Source organism: Borostomias antarcticus (genome assembly GCF_949987555.1).
Source record: "Borostomias antarcticus genome assembly, chromosome: 2".
In the NCBI taxonomy this organism is placed as follows: domain Eukaryota; kingdom Metazoa; phylum Chordata; class Actinopteri; order Stomiiformes; family Stomiidae; genus Borostomias; species Borostomias antarcticus.
Window position 1 is genome coordinate 19,314,230 of NC_140235.1, and position 25,178 is coordinate 19,339,407.

The 25,178-nt window shown below is 48.1% G+C and overlaps 3 protein-coding genes across 5 annotated transcripts in view; 1 reads left to right on the top strand and 2 right to left on the bottom strand.

Annotated features, from left to right (window-relative positions):
- Window positions 1-789: 789 nt before the first annotated feature.
- On the bottom strand, window positions 790-8,589 carry arl8 (ADP-ribosylation factor-like 8). The gene is made up of 6 exons (XM_084452507.1): window positions 8,200-8,589; window positions 6,048-6,108; window positions 5,780-5,927; window positions 4,740-4,823; window positions 4,040-4,191; window positions 790-2,088 (listed from the first exon to the last, which is right to left on the bottom strand). Exons 1-6 carry the CDS (start codon window positions 8,243-8,245, stop codon window positions 2,040-2,042), a joined length of 540 nt encoding a protein of 179 aa, XP_084308633.1. The 5' UTR covers window positions 8,246-8,589; the 3' UTR covers window positions 790-2,039.
- Window positions 8,590-9,799: 1,210 nt separating this feature from the next.
- nsun6 (NOP2/Sun RNA methyltransferase 6) lies at window positions 9,800-14,760 on the top strand. Of its 3 annotated transcripts, none has more exons than XM_084451107.1 (11): window positions 9,800-10,136; window positions 10,300-10,455; window positions 10,680-10,786; window positions 11,248-11,354; window positions 11,530-11,683; window positions 11,872-11,953; window positions 12,066-12,185; window positions 12,730-12,874; window positions 13,086-13,231; window positions 14,122-14,247; window positions 14,318-14,760. In XM_084451107.1, the coding sequence occupies exons 1-11, from the start codon at window positions 10,062-10,064 to the stop codon at window positions 14,522-14,524; spliced, it is 1,425 nt and encodes a 474-aa protein (XP_084307233.1). In that variant the 5' UTR covers window positions 9,800-10,061; the 3' UTR covers window positions 14,525-14,760. The 3 variants fall into 3 exon arrangements, with proteins under 3 accessions (XP_084307233.1, XP_084307234.1, XP_084307235.1); XM_084451108.1 differs by having other exon boundaries at window positions 10,683-10,786; XM_084451109.1 differs by lacking the exons at window positions 12,730-12,874; window positions 13,086-13,231.
- Window positions 14,761-17,922: 3,162 nt separating this feature from the next.
- Window positions 17,923-25,178, bottom strand: part of cacnb2a (calcium channel, voltage-dependent, beta 2a) — a gene marked incomplete at both ends in the record, with an annotated part of 84,409 nt that continues 77,153 nt past the window's right edge. The window contains 5 exons of the mRNA XM_084458331.1: window positions 17,923-18,723; window positions 20,767-20,949; window positions 22,064-22,159; window positions 23,166-23,317; window positions 24,661-24,770. Coding sequence (XP_084314457.1) covers window positions 17,923-18,723; window positions 20,767-20,949; window positions 22,064-22,159; window positions 23,166-23,317; window positions 24,661-24,770 — 1,342 coding nt within the window. The remainder of the gene's footprint in view (window positions 18,724-20,766; window positions 20,950-22,063; window positions 22,160-23,165; window positions 23,318-24,660; window positions 24,771-25,178) is intronic.

Consider the following 25,178-nt stretch of genomic DNA (forward strand, 5'->3'; position numbering starts at 1 on the left):
GCACAACCCAAATTATAATTATACTTACACTCATCACCCTGGTATTAAAGAGCCCGTCTCACAGCTTCAAGGGCTCACACTAAACAGAATGTCAGGAAAGGCCCAACATGATGCAGGAGAGATACTGGGGCAGCAGGTTCCCTGTGTTCACTTAAACACTGCAGCACTGTGGACCCAGGTCGACATCTACAGACCCAGAGGCTTTCCAGGGCCTGGATTATCAATATAACTCCCTCACCATAATCATCACTGACCTGTAACTCATGATTGGTACAGTACCTTGAATCAGGCCCCATTGAACACTAACGCTCCTCCAGCTGCTGTATTCTCACAACCATTTTGGCCACGTTGACACTTTGCGTAGAAGGTGATAGTGACACGTGCATAGATCTGTTGGCAAGTTAAAGGAATTCTTTCAACAGGTCACAGGAGTAACAAAACCTGATCGTCGGGAGGGAAACAAACACGGGTAGAATACCAACTGCCAGCCAGACACAATGCAAACTGGGCTGGAGTCAATATGGCTTTCCATTCAGTCCGTTCCGGAAGTGGTTTGTACAGTTATTGAAATGAAAAGCTGCTTAGTCGTCATTGAAATGCTCACTTGCTGGAAAAAAAAAACCTGAACCGACTCCAACCCTTATTCAGATACACCCACCAGCATCACCAGATACGCAAGAGGAGCATGTACGTAACATCACATTCACACTTGTTTGTGGCACGTATGACGCAGGAGGTGTCCTGACCCTGAGGGTATAGAGGGTCAGACAGGTCCATAGCCCAGGCAATGCAATACAAGCAGGGAGGGGGGTCTGCAGCTAGCTCACTGTGGGTGGGTATGTTCAGCACCGCACCATCGCAGCCTGGGGAACTAGGACTCATCTGGCCTCTCAACGCAAGATGATAGGTAACATGACACAACATTTAGCTGCAAATCGTTCGCCTGCTGAGCTTGAGCTTGCATTATAATAAAATTGTAAAAGCAAAAAAATACAAATCAAAATAAAATAAAAATAGACATTTGTAGTATGTACAAAAAATAATAAAATACTGTTGAACCCCATTAGTGCTTTGGAAAAGACTAGGATCCCACGAACAAAATGCTTGACTGAGACGTGACTGTAGTATCTGAAGAGTATCGAGTTTTGTCTAAACTATGACTGGCATCCTTTGCACTTGGTTGAACCCATTTGCAAATACCACAGCTGCTCTATGTTGCGCTACGAAGCTTCAGAGAAACCACCATTTAGTGTATGAACTAGTCCCTATGTTAAGTCCAGGAGAACCAGAACTGTTAGAGCTTATAATACTGTGACCTTGTGTAACAGTCAGTAAGTAGAACTTGTTTGTTTTTTTTAAATATGAAAGAAAAACAAGGGATACTTACAAAATCGTGTAAATGCCATGCACAAAGGCTCGAGTAAGGCCTGTGCATGGGTAGTGTGTACAAGAGAACATAATTCCACCAAATTGTTTTGACAACACCACTGTGTGCCCAATCATCATATGCTAATCCACCTCCTTGATCAGACCTGGACTGTAACACGCAAAATCTGCTGTGGAGCCATTGAGCTGCAGATGAAAATGAAAAACCAAAGCACAGTCACTGAAGCACAGCACGGCTCAGAGAGGCAGAGGTGGTAGTGATTCCAGTCCCGGTCATAACATGGCATCCTGATGAGAAAGTGGATATGGTATGCACTAGGCACACTGTATACTGTTAACATCCCACACCCGGAAAGGCGTCCTCTACCTGGTCTTCTAAAGCTGACCATCCGCTCCACAGTTAGACAAACGGGAGTGCTTGTGGTTCAATTGTGGTAAGACTTCCGTTGACCATCGAGGTTGAGTACTTTGGAGGGGTGGCTCCACTGTTAACAGGTGAGGTCGTGTCGAGTGGAGAGAGGCAACTCTTTCTCCCTGTGCAGTCATGAAGAGGTCAGTTGAACTTGGTTTTTAAAAGCAGCCAGCAGGGAGTGGCTGTGATGCCACCTGATTGGTGGGACAGGTAGTGAGTCAGTCCATCATTGGGCGAGGGGCTATCTAAGGCCCGCCCTCGAGGTCATCCACTCCAGGCCCTGGCATAAGCTGAGAGGAAGAGGAAACGGTTTCAGTATCTGAGAGCAAAAGACAATAGAACATTCTAGACAAACGGGGGCAGGACAACAAAACCCCGGCTGTGGTGTTTGGTGTAAATCGTGTCGGTCTAAAACCGCACAATTTTGGTTTCCTCGCAGCCCCACTGCAGCACAGAACATTGAATAGGAATCCCCCTTTGCTTCATGTCCTCAGAGCAGGATTTATACCAAATAAGAGAATGTAACAGATATTGCTTCAGAAACATGTTAAACTTAACCACACAAAAGACACTTAGTGTATCTGTATGGTCATTTGTTTGTTTAAATATAGAAAAGAAAATAGAATATTATTAGAATGTATGCGTAGAACATGACCAGTATTGCTTCCAGTATTGATTGATCCAGTATTGAAATGCTGTTCTATGAAGCCTACCAAACAGTTGGCTACTTGAAAGAAAAGAGATATAAAATGTACAGTAATGCTGAATTCAGACCAGGTCTGGAATTCCGTTGCCTTTTTGAAAAAGCGTCTGGTTTCCATTCATTGTCTAACAGTTCATAATATAATAGGGGAAGAGTTATGGTTTGTCGCTGAAATGACTATGTAATATGTGTTATGGATTCAGAGATTGCTGTGACTAATATACTGCAGATCTATTAGCTATTAACACTCTTAGCTGAAAATTGTTTTAAAGACATCTCCCATTTTCACGCTGCCCTGACTTGACAAAAGATATCAGTCAGCTTTAACATATAGGTTTCTGATGAACCCAAGGAGGAGAGGGGGAGACAGCAGTCAGTCATACAGTGACGACTGGGGATCAATAAGGCTAGCTACAGTAGCACTGTAGATAAGCTGTCCTCCATTGTCTGTGGGCGATAAGAGAAAAGAGAGAGGTCTGCCATATTGAGAGATATGCCGGTGGGATTTGGGTGATACAGTATTTAACAAAGATATTTAGGGATACTTAGAACCACGGTGTCCTAAGTTATAACGCCGGTATAAGGCCGGTCTCATTTCTTATATGTTTGGGCAAGACTGGGGCAGATATCTGGGCTCCTGGGCCCATCTATCTATTATTTATATATAAAAAAGGACTCTGTTGACGCACAAGAGTATTATTTAAGAACATGATAGATCTAGGGTCTTTGTGTCAGTTGGAGCTCCATGTGTCAGCTGGGCCTTGGGTCCGCAGGTTGCCAAGTGTGAGGAGAGAGAGAGAGAGAGATGGACTCTTTGCTGTAAACCCGGTTTGCGGAGAGGATGCAATAAACTTGATCCTGTAAAGAACATTACTGCACCTGTGTTGAATCTTCATTTCAACAAGAAGACCATCTTGTATTGTGTTAAGGTTGGTGCAACTTTACTTTATGGTTGGCACGAACACAACACTGTCAAGACCAAAACACCAAAAGCCAACACCGGTAGGCTTAGGCTACCACTCATAAAACAGAGGTTTCGGATGAAAATACGCGGGACAAATGGGATACAATAATTTTGCAGTGATGACTAAGGATAAATAAGATTAGCCAAGTAGGCTGATTTACATCTATATTAGGTGATAGGTTTATAAATGTGTCAGTCTTAAATACTTTTGGAGTGTACTCAATGTTTTGATTGATGTGAATTTGGCTACACAATGTTATTATTTAGCTAAATCAACAGTCAAGACTTGTTAGTGAAAATAACATTACCTGACCTCACCTAGTGAAACTAATCCCATCCGGACAGGGCTAATACTATCTGAACTGACGACGTTCAGCTTGTAGGCTAATACAAAGTTGTATAGGCTATTTCCCTGTCAATATATATATATACATTCGTTTCATAACTGGCCTTTTAATTTAGTAAATTGATTGATTAATTCACTGGTGTGCAGTATTGGGTGGGAACCAGTGTGTGTGTGTGTGTGTGTGTGTGTGTATGTGTGTGTGTGTGTGTGTGTGTGTGCATGCCTCACCCCTCTCCCGTGAGTGCGCAGCAGGACTGGATGTGCCAGGGGTGGTCTTTGATGGAGCTGAGAGTGAGGTACTTGGAGATCTCCGCTGCGGACATGCAGTCCTTCATATCCTGCTTGTTCGCAAATATCAACACAGCTGCTTTCCTCAGGTCCTGAGGGGAGGAGAGAGGAGAGAAGAGGGGAGGAGAGAGAGAGGAGGGGGGAGAGAGGAGGGGGGAGAGACAGGAGGGAGAGAGAGGAGGGGAGAGAGGAGAGAGAAAGAGGAGGAGAGAAGGAGGAGAGAGGAGGGAGAGCAGAGGGGAGAGAGGAGAAAGAGGAGAGAGAAAAGGGAGATGAGGGGAGAGAGAACGGGGGGACAAAGTAGGGGAGAGAGAGGAGGGAAGGAGACCAGAGGACAATGAGAACACCAGCCTGGGTGAGCCACTAAGCCCGCAGTATACTTACTGTTTAGCCACAATACTATACTTGCTGTAAACTTCAGCTGAGCCAGATCTCAGGGAGGGAAGTGTGAGAAGCGTTCACGTGGACAGGAGATAGGCCTGTGCCCTAACCCTCCATTTTTCAGGTAAAATTGTTGACTTGAATGTTGCATTGTTGTTTTTTCCATTGCTGTGTGTGTGTGTGTGTGTGCGTGTGTGTGCGTGTTTACATGTGTGTGTGTGTGTGCGCGTGTGTGCGTCTAGGCCAGGAGGCGTGTTACCTCATGAGCCAGCATCCTGTAGAGCTCCTCTTTGGAAATAGCCAGTCTTTCTCGGTCCGTACTGTCCACCACCAATATGACAAACTGGAAATGAGAGGACAAAAAAATCACACACACACACACAGACACAGACAGACACACACACACACAGCAACCTTTTAGAGTGTCTGTGAACAGCGGTGCACTGAAACACAGTGGGTGGGTATTTCATAGCAGAGCGCCTCACAATGGCCTACCCCCGGGGCTGCTGGCAGCTATGCTAATGATCCATTGTGACTGAGTGTCAACACATGACAAGGAACAAGGGGGGTCTAAATTTGGGTGATGTGAGGTGTGTGTGTGTGTGTGTGTTTGCACACAAGTGTTTGTGGCTGTGAATAACAGGAGTTGTTATGGGATATATTACGAAAGAGTATAGTGTGTGTGTGTGTGTGTGTGTGTGTGTGTGTGTGTGTGTGTGTGTGTGTGTGTGTGTGTGTGTGTGCGTGCGCCTGGACGGTGTTCAGCACAACATTGGACGGTATGAGATAACGGACACGGGTTGAAGGGAGCCTCTGTGGTTTTAAACAAGAGCATTCTCTGGGACTTGCTTTTCTTTCTTCATCCCTCCTCCTCTCTCAGGGGCCCCGGCCGTCCGCGCCAAGGGCCGCCTCTGACCCCGCCTTTCAGACAGGGCCCCAATGTGGCGGGCGGGGCGACCCCTGACCCGGGGCGGCCCCTGCTGCCGTCTGTGCGCTGAACAAACACACCAGCTGCTGTGCTCGGGTTCGGGGTGGGGGGGTTGGTCATGGCTGCCGCTGGACGCTGCTTTTGTTCCCCCCTCAGACAACAGCTATCAGGGATTAGGAACCCCACTATAGAGTTACACACAACACCACCGAGTGTACATGCACTGCTGGAACCTGGGCCCACAACTGGGGCATGATGTTGCTAGCCATCTGCCGTTACATATATGCAGAGGACCGAGGGGCGGAAGCCCCCCCTCCGACACGTGTTGACAGAGTGCGTATGCAACATGTAACAGGTTGGCCTTACGTTACCTCGGTGTTGGAGTAGTAGGTGTTCCAGGAGGACCTGAGAGACTCCTGGCCCCCGATGTCCCACATGAGGAAGTGGGTGTTCTTCACCACGATCTCCTCCACATTGCTGCCGATGGTGGGCGACGTATGGACCACCTCATTCATCAGGCTGCCGGGCGGAGGAGACAGTGACAAAGATTTGACAGTTACAACGATGGAGGGAGAGGGAGAGATACGATGAAGAGAGTGAGAGAGAGACGGAGAAGCAAGAAAAGATAGTTCTACTCACAACTGGTAGAGTATTGTGGTCTTTCCAGCGTTGTCCAGCCCAACGATTATCACCTTGTGTTCTGCAACATTGAAAACAGACCATTTGTATTAGCTATGCTATGGTATTCCCTAGGGGTCTGAAGCAGATGTCTCTTAAAGTACAATGAATTAACTCTAATATAGACTAAGGTTAGAGATGGACCCCACTTCACTCTATGAGAAGAATGCCCTTCATGTAACAGTGAGCAACACTTACAGTAGCTTAAATGAAAACAGAACGTTTAACCTACTGAGAATGACCTGAGAATGACCTACTGTATGCTTGACCTAGTTTTCACTTAGTTTCCATTCAGAATATTCCTTCCTGTAATTCAAAAAGGCCCAAAGTGTTATTTTCTCGGGGCTCTATTCATAAAGCCACTGCACTTCCTTCTGTAACTAGGCCTAATTGCCCTTCCTTTTCAAGCCTCTTTGTCTAACCTAACCTCACCTAACCCAGGGCCTGCTCACAAATCACTGTAGCCGGGTATTACTATAGTGCTACTGTGACGGCTTTAGCACCTGCTTGTCAAAACAGGGAGCCGTGACAGACCAAAGCTTGAGTTAAAGCTGGCACGTCCATGTCAGAATATCCCACATGAGCGTTTCGACTTCCCAACCTCTCTGGAGCCTCCGGCCCAGGGAGAGGAAGGAAGTCCAGTCAGAAGGACACCAACCGACTTGGCGTGGGATACAGAATGCCGGAGGAGGTTGCATTTCTATTACTTCCTAAGAGGTTATTTAACTACTCTGTGTGGTAGTTATGGGTCAGCCAAGAAAGCCCAATGACCTCAATGAAATGGTCATCCCACATGCAAAGGACACCACCACACGACCGGCAGTACTTCAACTTGATAGAATAGAATACCATCACCCCCTCTTCCTTTTTGAGGCAAGATTTAGGCTAGATTTGACAGCACCAAAACAAACAATATAGTGGGGGGTAATCTGACGTGACGGCACATTTCACTACAAGCATCTAGTAATCTCACGAGCATGGGTTTGAGTGAGTGAAACCGGACACACACAGTGGTGTAGGACAGTAATCCTGGTATTAGAGAGGCTGGGATTAGCAGTCCACTCACTGTTCCTGCCACAGGTAAGCAGGTGGGCCTCGTCTTTCCCCACCACCGCTAGGCTACCACTGAGGAATTAGGCCACACACGGATCCCTGAGCAACAGACACAGGATTTCCTGCCTTACTTAAATTACATCACTGGACTAGAGAGGATGGGAAGGCCGACCTTGGTCAATGCCTTCGCACTGATTTACAATCTTCTCAACAGATTACTCCCCATTCACCCGATTCACCCGCCTGTACCTAGTTTAACCTAAAATCTAACCAAGCATAACAGATTGAATGCAAGGAGAACATGATAATACAGAGGTGATACCATTCCATTTAACTGGAGGCATTTTCTAGAGATCAAATCCTCATCCAGTTTCTCATATTCTTCAGGGCTAATCTGTTTGTTTGCACCTGTATCACAACTTTGACACTGAACTGAGAAAACAATGGAGCAGGAGAGACTTCTTTGTTAACTGACCCAAGCTGTGCATCTGATGCTTGCTTGGGTCCTTGCTATGTCTCGCGTATCTAGTATATAACTTGGAGATTACGTTAGCTACATTCGAGTGGCATAGCAAATGGTGTTGGCAAACATCTGGCAAGGCTGGTATCACGTTAGCTTCGTGTGATAGCAGGCTAGACAGCGAAGCAGAACCATGTCAACACATACACGATATAACGCAATATTTAACGCTAGCGTCAGTTAAGTTAATGTAAGATATCTTCTCCGTGATGCACTAGCTAATGTAACGTTACCTAACATTATGTTGAACATAGGCTAGCTTGGTAGCTACTGTTTTGCGCTGGCAGGGCACTACTAGCTGAGCTAGCACTGCCATTTTTCCTGGAAAGGTTTAGGCGAACTTAACGTTAACCAGAGCTGAAGCCACTCAAGACAGTTCACTAAGATAGTTTGACGGTCTACAAAACAAAACAGTGTCTGGTAAACAAGACAATATTTAGATAGATAGCAGTTACCAAACTAGCCATCACCACCACCACTAACGTGAGCATATGTTACTAGTCGACAACAATTTTGAACGTTAGCCTAGAATCAACTCACCTTGATTACAAAAGAAACTCCAGAGTTTGGCAAATATGAGACCCATATTGATAGCTAACGTTAACGTCCGAGCTAGCTAACGTTACTCGTATAAATTAACTCCTACTATAACGGTTGACCCCCTCCCCTATATTGAACGGCGAAATGGTTGAATCGGCAGCAGTCTTCAACTTCGAGCAAACTAGTTAGCTAAAGGCGATAACGGTAACGTTAGCTAGCGATAATGGTATACTGATGGCTAGCAAGCTTCACATGACTTCGTAGCAAACCGTTTGCGTTTGTACCAGTGAATTCGCGTCACCTTTGCTTGACTGAGGACTGCATACACACATTGGCCAAAAACTATGAAGCTAAAAGCCTTACTAGCTAGCTAGCAACAGCAGCACACGACTCGACCTCGTTCATCTAGCTGTACCAAGGATTGTTTCCCAAATCCCGGTCTAGCTACTGTACTGTTTTTTTTCTTAGAAGGCCATCCCCCAACAGTGTCCGGTTACGTTGATGACGTTTTGACTGGGTCATGCAGCACGGGCCATGCGTCAGTATTTTAGTAAAGATTAGTTTAGTTCCCATAAACGCAGAGGCCAGTTATAATAGAATTATAAAGTTTATTGGCCACATGTAACAAGTATGGGTACAGGACAGGTACATTGGAATTCTTCTTTATGTGATCAGTTCCTAATTCCAGGTACTCAGGTATACATCGAAAGGTTCCCAAACTGGCAATTTACTTTAGTAGCCTACTATCCATCCGTCTAGCAGTCTAGCAATATCATCCTCATCTAATTATCCCATCTGATCATGGATGGCTATGTCTGTGTCCATGATGTAAACATGCATAGTGATCATTGATCAATTGTTCGAGTGTTGGTTCAAGTGTTCAAATGTACAGTAGTGCAGAGTCTGTTGTCTGACGAGGTGCTCAACGTGTCAAGTGATCAATTATTGATCCGGGAGGGGGGGGGGGGTGTCCTGATGCCAGCCATCTTCCGTCTCTCCGACGGGATGGTGCGAACAGGTTGTAGCTGAGGTGGTTGCCGTCTTTTGTAAAGGAGATGTCCTTCATAACAACAATGGCCTGCATAACATAACAAAATGTGGAAAAAGTGAAGGGGTGTGAATACTTTCCGGATGCACTATGTTGCAGTTATGCACCATACATGTATAACAAGTATAGTACCAATTCTTCTCCAAGAATATATAATACGCTGGTACTGGCGAACTAGCCAGATGCATAGAGGATCGGGAAGACTGGGAACGCCGCTGGAGGGCTTGTCTGAAGACGACCTGCAGAGATCATCTCCCAGGACCTCATCAGCTCCCAAGGCACAGCAGAGCAGTTATGCGCACCAGCTTATTGCGTAAACAATAGGACCTTTTCTATAGACAAAGAGGGTAGGATCCTTAAAATGCTGGGCTAATGCTGGGCCAGAGGCCAAAATATGCCAATGTTTTAGAATGGTGAAGGTGTTCTTGGCGATAGGCCTGAGTAAAGAACTACAAATCCCTAAAATACTACTCAAAAACGATCTGTGACGTATGCGGAAATATTTGTGGTTGTACAGAAATGAGAGTAACGTGGAGACCGCTGTCAACATGATTGAATTCGGTATTTGTGACATTATATGCCCACAAACGTTCTTCTAACTAAGAAGAAACATCATTCAAACTCGAGTTATCCACACATTTCGATGAACTCATGTCCAGCGAGGTACAACGATAGCCTACTTTGTGATCATGATCACTGAATTTATCAAATTCAATCTTCAAAGATAGCCTACTGTACAGTAACTAGTTAATGAAGACGAAGGAAGCTTGCAACTCTTGCCAAAACTACTGGAAGAAGTTTAAGAGAGAAAGACATGTCTGCTTTCCCTCCAATTGCTCTGAAGCCAGAAGTGTATGATTACATGAAGAATGCCTTCATGAATAAAGAGGTGGGTTAGCTACTTTGTTTTGCTTGTTCCCTGACATTCACTTAGTTGCTAGACCTATATCTAAGTTGTTGTTGTTGTTGTTATTATCAGTTGTTATTGTTATTATATATATGTATTGTTATACATCCGACAAACTTTTCATTCATGTCCTGTGTGGGTCCAGCTGTTGGCTGCAGTGGGGTCGGAGGAGGCAGAGCAGAGGTTCCAGAGGCTGCTGTCCTGCCTGTCCCACCCACCGTCCTTCACCTGCGTGCGGGCCAGCACTCACCTGGCCCCACTGGAGGACATCCGCCACAGACTGGGGGAGGAGCTCAGACAGGTGAGACTGTGGATGTCTTAAAGTACACTGTGGTACTGGTGTTTTTTTTTTTTCATTCTTTCTTTTGTTCTGTGTGTGTGTGTGTGTGTGTGAAAAACAATATGGATGATGTTTGCACTGAAGTGTCCCACCCCATTGCGGTATGTATTCATCTCCACCACGGAGGCCAGCATCTCAAAATTTACGTTTTTCCGAATCCTAAGTCCTTCTCTCTTTTCGTGCAGCAGCAGCAGCAGATGTGTTGCTCTGAGACCGAAGAAGAGGCTGCCATTATTATTCTCCCCCACCCGCACATTCCAGATGTGCTGCTTCTTCCTGCCATTGGTCCGAGGTATGGAAGGAATGCCTGCAGCACGTCAGCCAAAGACCAGTTCTCTCTATGCAGGGGATAAACATAGCTCTGCATCCTCAATACCCCTCCATTCCCTCGGCCGTTGTTTTCCATGGCCAGTCCACGACCACATATAATTTCATAGAATTACGACAGAAATAAAAGATTGCTTTTCCCCTTTGGTCGCTCGCGGCAAAGTCATCTACAGAACGTACAGAGAAATCTTTTCCCAGATCACTTGCCCCTTATAACTCTTGGCATGTCTGTGTGTGCGTGCGAGTGGGTAGATATATGTGATACTATCCTCTCATCTTCACTGCAAGCTCTTGGCATGTCTGTCCGTGCATTTGTGTGTGTGTGTGTGTGTGTGAGAAAGAGATGGCATATATGTGATGACAAGAGTGTGTGTTTGTGTATGTGTGTGCGTGTTTGTTTGACTGCCTTGTGACCTTTGGCCCCAGACCTGTGACCCAGCTGAGCTCTGAGGTGGTGGTTGGGGCTCAGTGTGGCAACGCCGTCCTCAGGGGAGCCCAGGTCTTCGCCCCGGGGATCCTCGCTGCGCCCAAGAGTAAGATCTCACCGCCAGGCAGGCGCCTCCAGAGAGGATCACTCGCACGCAATCTGCTCTCTGTTCAAAATTATGTCATTGGAAACGGTGTATTGTATTGATTTGCCCTGTGTCTAGCGAATTGCTTTAGGTCATACCAGATGTGTGTGTGTGTGGCCTGGTGTGTCCCCACCAGCCATGAGGTCCGGAGACAACGTGTCTGTGTTCTCAGACCTGGAGGGGAAGTGCACTCGCGGAGCCAAACACTTTCAGGGGAAGCGAGCGTTTCTGGGAAACGGGGTTGCTGCTATGGACCGGTCCACCATCTTCTGCTCGGATGAACCAGTCAAGTAGGTCATTCTGGCTTAACATTTCCTTTCCTACGCTTCCATCAAGATGGTTTACCAAACAAGCAAAGAAAAAGAGTGAAAAGGAGAAAGTGTGCATTCATAGAAGTATGTAAATGTAAGAGAAGCCTCTTTTTTTGTGTGGAGGCACTGGATATTCTTCTATAAAGGGGTGTACTCTGTCCATCCAGGGGTGTTGGTGTCCACATGGTGGAGCCTCTGTACCGAAGCCCCTCCTTCGACGGTGTGCTCCCCAGCTTGGTATTTCTCCAGGTACCTGCCGACTCTCTTTGGGGTGGGAGACACCGTTGTACCACCTTGTCTGGAGCTGCATGGTCAGAATTCGGAGCTCAGAGTTTTTCACGTTGCGACTCCCCCTTTCTAGAACCTCCCATCGGTGGTAGCGGGTCATGTGCTGGGGCCCCGTCCTGGAGAACGGATCCTGGACATGTGTGCTGCCCCAGGGGGCAAGACCTGCCACATAGCTGCCCTTATGGGGAACCAGGTGAGATACAGGGGCAGTCTCTTTATCAATTGCAACCTTCCTTCCTTTATCTATTATATGGAGAAATCACTGATCTGACATGACACGGCTGGTAATTGCTGTGGAAAGCAACACTTGTTTTCACCTCTCCAACCATGTTAGATCAGAGATTGATCTTAGATTGTTATTTGTTGTATAATAGGTGGGATTTGTTTAATGTGTCGTAGCTTATTTGCACCGGGTGTACACGGAAGCTGTTCAGACTTTGTAACTTTGATGTGTGGCACACTAAAACTTGGTGGAGCAGCAGCTGTTGTGCGGACCTTCTTATTCTTGAACTGCAATTTTTTTTGTCCTGCACCAGCACTAAAATGATGTGCATTACCTTTTTCGTGGATCAGATCAGAGATTACCTCCAGGAGGGGAGGAAGGAAGATTGCGTTTGTAGAGAAAAGCGCCATTCCGACTCCAGTGGCGCAATACTGCCTTTTGTCCACAAGGTGCTGCTGTAGTACTACTCTTTTCCCCCATGCCTTTTCTAGTCAATTTGGATTGTCCCTCACAGGGAGAGGTAGTAGCCCTGGATAAGATCCAATCTAAGGTGGAGCGCATCCGTCAGAACGCCCAGACTCTGCATCTGGACTGCGTCAAAGTGTATCGCTTCAACAGCATTCAGGCTGTGAGCAGTGATCCGGCCCTGAAAACTGAAGGTACTATGGGACGTCAGCAGCACAAATTGACACCATTTTGGCTCTCAGCTGTGAATAAGCCCAAGACACAGTAGATGGAACAACAGCTCTACTCTATGTCCCTTGCCAGTCAATATCATTCTGGCTTATTTTTCTTGGCTTGCATCATAACTCATTTAGAAACTCCCTATAAACCTCTCACGCTGAGGTAAACCAGTCCCGTGAATTCCAGGGCCGCCGTTTCCTCCTGAGAGTTTCGACCGGGTTCTGCTGGACGCGCCCTGTAGTGGGCTGGGCCAGAGACCCAACATGGCGTGCACCTGGAGCCTGAAGGAGATCTGCTCTTATCAGCCTCTACAGCGCAAGCTTTTCTACACGGTGGGTGATACTGTACATACACTCAACGCACTCACACACGAGCGTGCATGCATGCATGCAGGCAGACGCACACACACACACACACAAACCCTTTTTTTTAACCTTTATTTAACCAGATTAAGTCTTGGCTTGCATCATAACCCATTTTGAAACTCCTCATAAAGCTCTCACATTGAGGTAAACCACCCATACACATAAACCTAACCACACACACACACACACACACACACACACATTGAGGTATACCACCCATACACATACACTTAGCCACACACACACACACACACACACACACATACACACACATTGAGGTATACCAGCCATACACATACACTTAGCCATACACACACACACACACACAAATTCACACCTGCACGCACAGAAATTACAAACGTGTCACTCCAAGTGTGACTGTTCAAACATGTTTACAGAGCCTGTTGTGGGCGGCATTTAAACAAAGGTTTGAATATTTCAAGCTAGCAGGTTCTTCCCATGGCATTGGTTACGACCAGTAGGGGGCAGTGTGGGCCTGCCGTAGCGCTATAACGTAGCTCTGGGCCGCGCTGCTGCTCTGAAGGAAAGCGTAAGTATGGCGGGCAGATGGATTACTGTGGGGAGATTAGAGTCCAATACAGTGCACATAATTTATCCGTCACACATAGTGCTCCATCAGTGTCTGCTGTAGTTTCCTCGTGGCTATTCATCGGCTGGACTCTGGAGAGTAGCAGTGTGTGTGTGTGTATGTGTGTGAGTGTCTGTATACAAGCAGGCTATATTGTAACCCTCGACCAGGGTTTTATGTTGCAGACTATATGGATATCTATCCGTTGGAAGATCAGCTGGTGTTAGGTCTTGTACTGTAAGTGATCCAGCTCCTGCTCCTGTCCCAGGCAGTGCAGCTGCTGAAGAAAGGGGGCGTGCTGGTGTACAGCACCTGCACCGTGACGCCAGCAGAGAACGAGGAGCAGGTCGCCTGGGCGCTCAAGACCTTCCCCTGCCTCACACTGCAGCCTCAGGTAAGGGTGGACACACACATACACACACTCGCCCATATCCATTTGGCCTTATCCCCCCCCCGTTCCCCAGGAGCCTCACGTCGGAGCAGAGGGCATGCTGGGAGCCAGCCTGTCCGCCGACCAGCGGCGCCTCCTCCAGAGGTTCAGCCCCGAGCTTAGCTGGGACGGCGACGCCCCCCCGCGGGACCGGCCGACGCCCCGCCCCCCTCCCTCCCCGGCCCGCCGCGCAGACGGGGACACCATCGGCTTCTTCATCGCCAAGTTCCTGAAGAGCTGAGGTGGGGGGGGACCTCCAGGGGGCCCTCGTCTGGCCCCCCCACACAAGAGTCTGCGGAGACAACGGTGTTTACAGTGCAACGCTCGGGGGGCCTATTCCGGGCAGGTCGGCTTGTGTTTATAACGCACCGCTCTCTCTCCCCTGCAGCAGTGTGTCCTCGCGCTGTTTACATCATCCACCTCTCCTCGACCGCTCTCTCCCACCGTGGGCCATATAGGGATGGGCCCTATAAACACACAGGGCAGGAGAGGGAGAGACATGGAGAGGAGAAAAAATGTTAGGGGGGGGGGGGGGGGAGGGAGGAGGAAATGCTGGGAGAGCGAGCGAGGGAGAGAGAGAGAGAGGGGGAGCGAGAAAGAGAGAGGAAGAGTGAAAGACGGGGAGAGAGAGAGAGACAAAGTGAATGAGTATTGGTGACTGCAGTGCTAGCATTGCCATAACAACAGTGACGACACAGCTGCCATGGTGACAGCGGATTCGCTGGCTCTCGGAGCGCAGATCGGGAAGTGGCGTGCTGGAAGAGGTCACCAGAGGTATTAACAACTCAGGGCCTTCTAGTGGTGTGTTAAAACACTGTTGTGTTGTGACAGGGAGAAGATGCCGTTGTCTAAGTGCTCACCTCTTGATTACCCTCCTGAATTCTCTACTTTCAATTGCCTTTTTGCATTTTTCTGAAATAAACTTGGCCTTCATTTTTGCAGATCACATATTTGGTCGCTCGCTTTCTCTTTGCGTAAAAAAAAAAAAAAACATTATATAATTGTATGGCCCCATTTGCATTTATAGACTAGATGTTATCTAACCAGAGATACATCATGTAACCAGTCAGTAATTTATTTAGAGGAAAGTGAACGTTCCTTTATCAAACATGGATGAAGGTCTGCGTGATTCATCGACAAGGGTGCACACGGGCTTCCAGACCATAATGATCACAAGCCAGAATGATCACAAGCCATGGTGGGACTACCCTTCCCAGTGACCTCAGCTGCCATCTTCCTGGGAATGCCGTGAGAGGGACAATCAATCCATTAAGTGCTATTATCCCTGGCACTATGTCTACACACAGCCGCGGCACGCCACGCAAGCCCATCCTCAGATGCTTCACACTGACCAGCCGACTGGGACACCATCTGACTTTACAATCAGACCCCGGTACAGACAAACATTGTGTTTGTCTGGTGGCTGGTACCTAGCTGTGTAAAGGAGATTAAGAGTCTTTAAAAGAGTGTCCACTGTCTGTCCACTAGAATAGGAAAGTGAGTCATTTGCGGTCTTTGTTGGCATGTGGAGACGCAGGGGAGCTCTGAGTGGAGGGGAACTCGTCGGCTTCATTCAGATCTGCCCACTCACTCACGGCTGTTGTCATTAATGTCGTCATGGCGACTTGGATGGCAGCCGGCTCCACCTGGGATTGTCAGGGGAGTGTCACAGGAAGACTATTTATAGAGAGAGAGCCGTCTTCCTTGGTTCTCTGGCTCTTCAGGGCCACTCCCAGTGTAAGGAAAGTGATCACGAGCTGTGGCGTCATTTTAAGACAGCAGGGAGCAATGAACACACGCACACACACGCACACACACACACACACTTTGATGGAGAAATCATTGGCAGACAACGGCCACAGTATCTGTGATAGGCAGCATAACACACTACATTACACCATTACATGTGACATGTTTTCAATAAATACATAGAACAGAGTTCTTGTCCTCTACATCAATCCTTTGTTGCCAAGTTTATTCTTTGTATTTATACATTATGTACATACAAATGTATACTGTTAAAAATGTGTAGTGCTACCAGTGTAGCATATAAATGGACAGTTCATTATAATCATAATATCTTAGGCAAAACAAAACAAAAAATCTGAGAATGAGTCTAGGGGGACAAGTAGAAATGTAAACAGAGGGACAGTGTATCAACTCTCTTATCTTGGAGAGGGCAGCTTGAACTGAGGAACGCAGATCTTCACATGAATTACGCATATGTAATGTCACAGAGATTTGAGCGAAAATGTGTGTGAGACACACACAGATCTCAGGTTAGAGCTCAAGACTCAGACTGGTTATCAATGTAAATCAGTGCTGGTGAGCAGAATGGCAGGAGATGCCCACCACAGAGAGAGAGAGAGAGAGTTCCTTTAGCTCTGGAGGACCACCGCTCAGCACCATCCACAGACTGTCTGTTTCACTTTGTGATTGACTTTCAGTTAGACCAAAAGTAAAAAGGAAGCATTTGGCCAGGTAAGGGAGCATGAAGTGCATTTTGATTTAATAATTAATTATCTCTTAAACAAAGTATACTGTTTAATATTTTAATTAAATGTGAATGTTTCAAATTAAAGGGAAATGTTTTCAAGGGTAATTTATAATACAGCATCATAGTCGCCCTGTGTTGGTTGAAGGGAGGTGAACCCGTGGTTGAAAGAAAAGGGTTGAAATTCAAAAACACATCTATCATGGAGTTTGGTTTGAGGTAAATAACTAACAGCTAAAGCAGAAATATCAAGTGTTGTTCACTGGACACCAATATGAATGGCTGTATATTAAAAGTGCTCGACCGAGGGTGTATCAATGTTATAAAAGGTTACTGGACCCTTATCAATAGAACAGTACTGAAATGTAAGACAGGAAGTCATGTCACTATTCTTTTGTCTTGTAAGGCAAGACTAAGATGTGCCCCTAAAAGAGGCTTCAACATCTGAGGACCAAACATCTCAATGACTGCAGAATAAAAAAGCAAGCAATAAAATAGGAACATAAAACTGAAACAAACCAAAAAAACAACCCATCTGCAAATACAGCATTAACCCTATTCTGGGTAGGTCACCTAACCTCATTTAACCTGGTCACCCACTTCTCAAGGGTCAACCCCAGCAGTAGTCTGAAAGAACCCATTGTTCAAGTGGCAGCAAGCAAAAAAATAACAAATAATAAAAAATAACAAACAAACAAAAAAAATACAGAAATTTCCAAATGCTAATCACAGAAAGCACAGCTCAGTACAGAAGATGATTCTGTTGTTGTGACATGCTTTATCAAACACAGGCTTAAAAATATGCATATTTGAGAATAGTCAATATGCATATCCACACATAAACGATCACGTCTATGCATAGATACACACATATACATATATATTTGTATCTATAGAATTAAAATACTGCCATTGCTAAGGAGGCAACAGCCTATACAAAGGAAGCATACATGAATGGAGGAGGGGGGGGGGGCGGGGGGGTCTAGCAGCACAATGGGAGAACCGCACAGTTTTCAAGAAGGAGGAGTGAATGCTATGACCTTCTCAGTGTGTGTGTGTGTGTGTGTGTGTGTGTGTGTGTGTGTGGTGGTGAAGGGGTGGCTGGTCGGGGGACTGAGGGGGAGGGGTGGGGGGGCGCTGGTTTGTCACTGGTGAATGTAGGGGTCTCTGGCCCAGTCCCCTGCCTCCCCCTTCTTTTTGGGGGCCACCTCCACCTCTCGGTCCCTGTCCCTGTCGCGGTCGTAGTGGTGGTGGTGGTGGTCACGCGCCGGCCGGTGGTGGTGGTGTCCGCGCGGCCTGTTGCGCTCGTTGTGGTCCTGCTCGCGCTCCCTGGAGCGCTGGTGTCCCGGTGCGGGCGCGGCCTCGTCCGCTGCGCCGCCATGGTGGTGGTGGTGGTGGTGATGGTGGTTGTGGTCCCGGTGAGGCGGAGGCGCCTCGTAACGCTGCTGCTGGGGGTGCCCCTCCCCCAGGCCGTCCTCCCCCCCCTCCTCCTCCTCCTCTTCGTCATCCTCCTCCTCCCCCCCTTCCTCCTCCCGGTGCGGCGGGCGGGTGTGGGGCTCTGTGTAGGCCGAGTCCCGGCTCTCGCGGCTCTCGGGCGTCTCTGAGTCCAGGGTCTCCTGCCGGGAGAGGCCGTGAGCGCGGCTGCTGCCGCTGCGGTGGTGGTGGTGGCGGTGGTGGTTGTGGTGCTCGACCCGGGCGGTCGAGGAGCGATGGTGGACGTGCTGGGGCCTCCTGGGGCCCTCTGTCCTCAGGGGCCTCTCCTCCTCGTTGGCCTCCCCCTCCTCCTCCTCCTCCTCCTCTTCCTCCTGGTCCTCCTGGGGGGGCTGGTCCTGGCCGGGGTGGGGGTGGGGTTGGGGGTGTTGGTGGTGGTGGTGATGGTGGTGGTCCTCTTTGGAGCCCTTCCTCTCCCCCACCGACTTATCCCCCTTCTGCTCTGCCCCACTGCCCTGCAGTTAGCAACGCACGTGTGTTAGTGGGGTTAGACACGCCAAACAAACAAACACACACACAGACACACACACACTCCAACACATGCAGATAAAACACACATAATATATCAACAAGGTACTCACTCCAACCAACATGCATGAAATTCAAATGCACACTTGGGCTCACACACCAGCAGGTGTGCACTCCGAGGTTGAATGTATGCTTTTGCACTACATTCTTGTTTAAATATATTATAAATAAATAGATAGATAAATGGACAAAGTTTGATTTGTATATCAATCAGTGATCAAAGGTTTGACTGCGGGCCTGGAGTATGTAATGAAAGTAGCCTGAAAGTAAGCAGGTTTGTTTGATCTCTGATTGATTTAGACTGCTGAATCCCCCTGGGATTACTGATCTGAAGGGTTAGCCAGCCTGCTGTACCACTCACCATGACCACACACACACACACACACACGCCAGCCTGCTGTACCACTCACCATGACCACACACACACACACACACACGCCAGCCTGCTGTACCACTCACCATGACCACACACACACACACACGCCAGCCTGCTGTACCACTCACCATGACCACACACACACACAAACACACACACACACACACACCAGCCTGCTGTACCACTCACCATGACCACACACACACACACACGCCAGCCTGCTGTACCACTCACCATGACCACACACACGCCAGCCTGCTGTACCACTCACCATGACCACACACACACACACACGCTAGCCTGCTGTACCACTCACCATGACCACACACACACACAAACACACACACACGCCAGCCTACTGTACCACTCACCATGACCACACACACACACACACACACACGCCAGCCTGCTGTACCACTCACCATGACCACACACACGCCAGCCTGCTGTACCACTCACCATGACCACACACACACACACACACACGCCAGCCTGCTGTACCACTCACCATGACCACACACACACACACACACACACACACACACACACACACACACACACACACACACGCCAGCCTGCTGTACCACTCACCATGACCACACACACACACACACACACAAACACACGCCAGCCTGCTGTACCACTCACCATGACCACACACACACACACACACACACACACACACACACACACACACACACGCCAGCCTGCTGTACCACTCACCATGACCACACACACACACGAGCCTGTCTGTCAGCATTACTCATCTGCAGTCTCTTCCATCTCTGCATCTTGAAAATAGTTTTCATTCTTACATTTCCCATTGTCATAGCCATGCGTACGGGGGGGGGAGAGATAAGTGGACATTTAGGTACAATTGTGAGAAATGAAATCGCCCCGTATTCAACACACTTTCATAGTTCAGACTATTACTAACTGTAGTACTGCAACTCATTAACGGTTCCAGTACACACGGTTTCAGTGCACCATGCAAGGTGAATCATGCAAATAAATATTCATTATTTTGTCTGAGTTCATGTAAATTGTAAAAGCTAAGAAACCATAAGTATGTCAAATGACAGCCATGTTTAACAAATCCAAACACAACCTTGCCACCTGTGAGACACTGTTCTTGTTCATTCCTGTTATGGACTTGGTTAGTGGGCCAATCACCGTTCATGCCCCATCTCCTTCCTCTGACACTCTCCTTCCTCTGACACTCTCCTTCCTCTGACACTCTCCTTCCTCTGACACTCTCCTTCCTCTGACACTCTCCTTCTCTTTACACTTGTGTGCGTTTAAACTCCACCTATATAATATACTGAATATACCCATCCCTCCTCATTCTCTCTCCCCTTCTGGTCATTCTCTCTGTAACTCCCACTGTCCTAATCTGTCCTAACCTGTCTTGACTTGTCCTAACCTGACCTAACCCATGGTGTTCAGCTCTGATCAGTTCTGTTCAGTGGACCATGGGGCAGGCGGTGTCTATGTAGGCTGCTCATCCCCAGTGAGCCACCCGTCTCTCTGGCCTGTCTGCCTGGGTGTGCGGGGGCCTGCCCCCACGGGCCTGGAGCCTGGTCAGCACCTGTACCTGCATGCTGGAGACCGGGCCTGGTCCGGAGGGCAGCACGGCCGAGGCCGCCTTGGCCAGCAGAGGGTTGGGGGGGTTGCAGCTGGCCGGGTGGGTGCTCTTCCAGTAGGCCTCCAGGTAGTCTGCCATGTGCTCGCACGCATCCTCCAGCTGGTTCTCATCCAGGATGATGTCAAACATCTCCTGAGAGAGGGGCATGGAGAGAGACAGAGGGGGGGGGAGTGAGAGATGGAAAGAGAGACAAATAGAGATGGGGAGATAGAGAGATACAGTATGAAGAGAGGGGGGAAGGAGAGATAGAGAGAGATTCAAAGACGGGGGAGAAGGGAGAGATGGAGAGAGAGATAAATAGAGAGGGGGGAGATAGAGAGATACAGTATAAAGCGAGGGGGGAAGGAAGGAGAGATAGAGAGAGATATAAATAGAGGAGGAAGGAAGGAGAGATGAGTGAGAGATATAAAGAGAGCGTCAGGGGGAAAGGATAAAGAACACTGTTGGTTTTGTTCTTATTGATCTAAAAAGTAGACAGGATGGCCAAGGAGGACGTATCTATTTAAAACGTTTCACAACATATACAGTATATAGATTCTTGGGTTAGAAAGAGTTAGAAAATAACTTTCAAATAATTTTGCATGTGTTTTTTTTGTTCTGAATAGTGTCCTGTTTCTCATATTATGAAAAACTGAAAACTGTGTCAGTACAGAAACAAAATAGCCCACTTACTAGCTTACTTAAATATGAACGATGCAAGAACATTCAGATCAAGGAAGGCTCTTGAAAATGAAATCCCACCGGGGATGCAACGCTTTGGACTGAAACTGGGGCTGGTTGCTGATATAAAAAGTACTAAAAGAACATCCGGGCTGATGGCAGAAGGGCAGAAATAGAACTGGCGGCAGATGTGAGCGTTTCAGAAGCATTCCTCTCGACAGTTTCAAGGAGCCACTACTAGCTTTATATACATGAAGCCAACAGGCATAACTCTCCACTTAAAATGCATGATTTAACTGTACGTGAAACTTAGTAAAGCATGTGATTTTCAAGTTCCTACGAGTCTCAACCGTGTTAGGCAGATTTGTAGCACACAGGGCCTGACCCAGCTGTAAGACCTGGGCATATTGAGTATTCTCTCAAATGTAGAATACGTAACTAATGTGTCATAATAGGTTTTGACCAGACGGGCCTAACAATTGGGAACAGGGGAGATCAATCAAGTACAGATTTGTATTTGAAATGATAGTACTGGTCCCAGGACAGGTTTTGACCAAGGTTATTTGTCCCCAGCGTGCCAACTCACAGGCGGGCACTGCGCCAGCTTGTCGGCCGCCACCGTCTGGACGTTGAGGTGCTTGGCCTGAGACTTCCCTCTGGACTTGATGAGCCTCTGAAGAACCTGAGAGAGAGAGAGAGAGAGAGAGAGGGGCATGAGGACTATGACACCACCAGATGTTCTAATAACATAACGCCGCCACCACAACATCACAGCAATGTCAGCATCTGAACCACAGTGAACCCAACAGCAATGTCAGCATCTGAACCACAGTGAACCCAACAGCAATGTGGAGCCTGCTAGGGGGGAGGGGGGGTTTAGTTTCTCAACAGCAGGGGATGAGGAGGACATGAAAGGGGAGGTGGAAGATGGGGTTCATTTCCTCCCGGCACGATCCAGACTGAACGGATGTTGATTTAGCGCTTGTACTTCGTGTCTCCTCAGCTACATGCTCTTTTCATTCTCTATGTTACTCAGATGGCAGCTAGTGTTGTTTTTATTGATCCCCGAGTCGTGCGGCTTATTTACACACGCGGCTGAAGGTCGCGCCGATGAATCAGCCGCCTCGCGCACGCCAGCCTCCCCGTTCTCAGCAGTCAAATCCGACAGGCCGTATTTCAAGGGACAGGGCCGCTCGCTTACAGGAAAGCAATATGAGCCGTGGCAGGAAACAGCCGTGCGCCCGCGGCACCCAAGTCCACCAGGGACCTCCGCGAAGCAGCGGACTCTCAGGAAGCTTTCACTCCCATCAATCTGTCACTCCTCCCAGTCAACTGGCTGCCCATCTCGCACCAGCTAATAACAGCATCACCACTCCCACTACTGATGCACCCCTACAGTGTCTTGGATCTTATATTAGTGTTGGCTGATAGCACACAAAGCTGGATTAAACACAGTGTGATAGTACACTAGGGGAGATGTGTATGCTATTAGCCGCATCCTAAAACCAACATTTTATGATATCAGGCCATGTTTACTGATATGGATACTGATTAACATCTCAGTATGATGTTGTTGTTGTTTAAAAAAATATATAATGTTAGTGTCATAGTATCATGGTTTTGGTAGTGTGATATATAGAGGTTGATATGGGTATATGGTATTCTGGTGTTTCTCTGCCTGGTCTCACCTTCTGGGAGGTGATCTTGACGTAGACGATTATGGGTGCTAGCGAGGTCTTGCCCAGCTGGGTCGGGTGGTTGATAGTGTCCGCGTCCAGAACCACCAGCTGTAGGGTGCGGGCCAGCTCAAAGATCCGCTCAATCTCACTCTGGACCTCAGCTGGGGTGAGAGAGAGGACGAGAGGGAGAGAGGGGGGGGGGGGGGGGGGAAGAGGCATTCAAGTCAATGCGCATCTGCTTTCACTCTTTCCACATCAGAGGAACAGAGATCATGCGTCAGAGGATCATGCCGAACGGCGGAAGCAGTCGCAGCAATTAAAGTGAGAAAAATGTATTAGCTAATGCACTTTAACACATGCGTAAATCACTATCAGTCCAGAGGATCTTCCCGACGGTGTAGCGAACGGGGCTTCTCTCTACCAGATGAAACAAGCTTCTGTTTGCCAGTCCGCCGCAGCAGTTGGTCGAAACCCCGCCCCTCCCAGATACGCACGCGCTCCTCCCGGGCTGTTTGCTACGGAAATTAATCTCAGAGGGGCCAGATGTGTGAACGCTGATTGGAGTGTATATTCATAATCATGCTTTTTTTTTTTTATACATTAGTCATATCTTGGAGCTTTGCTGATGTCTGGCGTGTAGCAGGAACTAATGGCTATGACTGGAATGCAGCATAGGCTCATGACATCACCTGGCACTCCCATTATAACCCTGTATCCCACTGGGACACTGGCACTCCCATTATAACCCTGCATCCCACTGGGACACTGGCGCCAAGGTGCTCTGGAGACCGGGGTCGCGCAAAAGGAAGAAACACTGGAGGTTTTTGTAACTGTCACCGTCATCGCGTCGTCGTGAGTCGAGCTCAGTGCGCTCTCGACACCCCCCCCCCCATGATTAAATAGTTATCCTGCCACACAGCTGGCTTCCACTAAAGAGCTTCCAGTGAAAAGACTCTAGGGTACAGAGGCTGGAGTTGTCGTGTGTCTCAGTTGTAATGCATCTTTAAAGATGACGTGAGCGGTGGAGTGTCTGTCCCTAATCTCTGTCTGCGGCCTAGCAGAGTTGATAGTTTATCTCAGGACATCCAGCTGCAGGGGTTCAGAGCGTCGTTTTGCGGTTGATGACAACGATCCCAGACGGAGATTAACACCCTCGCTTCCGTACCCCCCACACACACACACACACGGCGGCCACCTGTGAGGTCACGGCCGAGGAATCCGTTTCATTCTAATCGCGGCTCGTTAATCAAACTTGGTCCAATCGCAGGGGTTCTTGACCCTGTTATCTGGCCCACCTCTATCTCATTCCGAACACAAACTAATCACAGACCAAGGCTGTTCCTTGGTGCTCCTGCATTTTCACAAGCATCATTAGGACTTTCTTTAATCTTCTCCTCTCCTCCTCTCTCTCTCGCTCTCTAAGCTCCAGTCTCTCTAAACATGGTGGGTGTGAGAGGGACACCCGGGTTCCCGGCGGGTCATGCCCCCCCCCCGGAGGACGTACCGAGGTTGGAGCGTGTGTTGGAGCGCTCGATGATGGCGTGTTTACTGGGGTTGTTGAGGACGGAGCGTTTGGCGAGGGAGATGTCCGCTGTGACCCGCGTGATGGATATCCTGAGGGCAGAAGACGAGGAGGGGGAGAGAGAGAGAGAGAGAGGGAGAGAGAGAAAGAGAGAGAGAGAGAGGGAGAGAGAGAGAGAGAGAGAGGGAGAGAGAGAGACAGAGGGAGAGGGAGAGAGAGAGAGAGGGAGAGAGAGAGAGAGAGAGTGTCACCAGGAGAAGGGAGGATGGGACAGACAGTACGGTAGTTACACACCAGGGAGAGTTGTGGCGCTGTACAAAGTGAGAGTGGACGCCATTGAGAAGGTAGCTGCGATTGTGTAGAGTTTTACCTCATAGAATAGCTCAAAATAATCACTCCTTGTCACCAGCAGTTGTAGTGGTGACTAAAGTAGTGGGTATACTCCGACTAAAGAAGTGGGTATACTGTTACAGTTTTTACATTAGTGGTGTTTAAAGAAG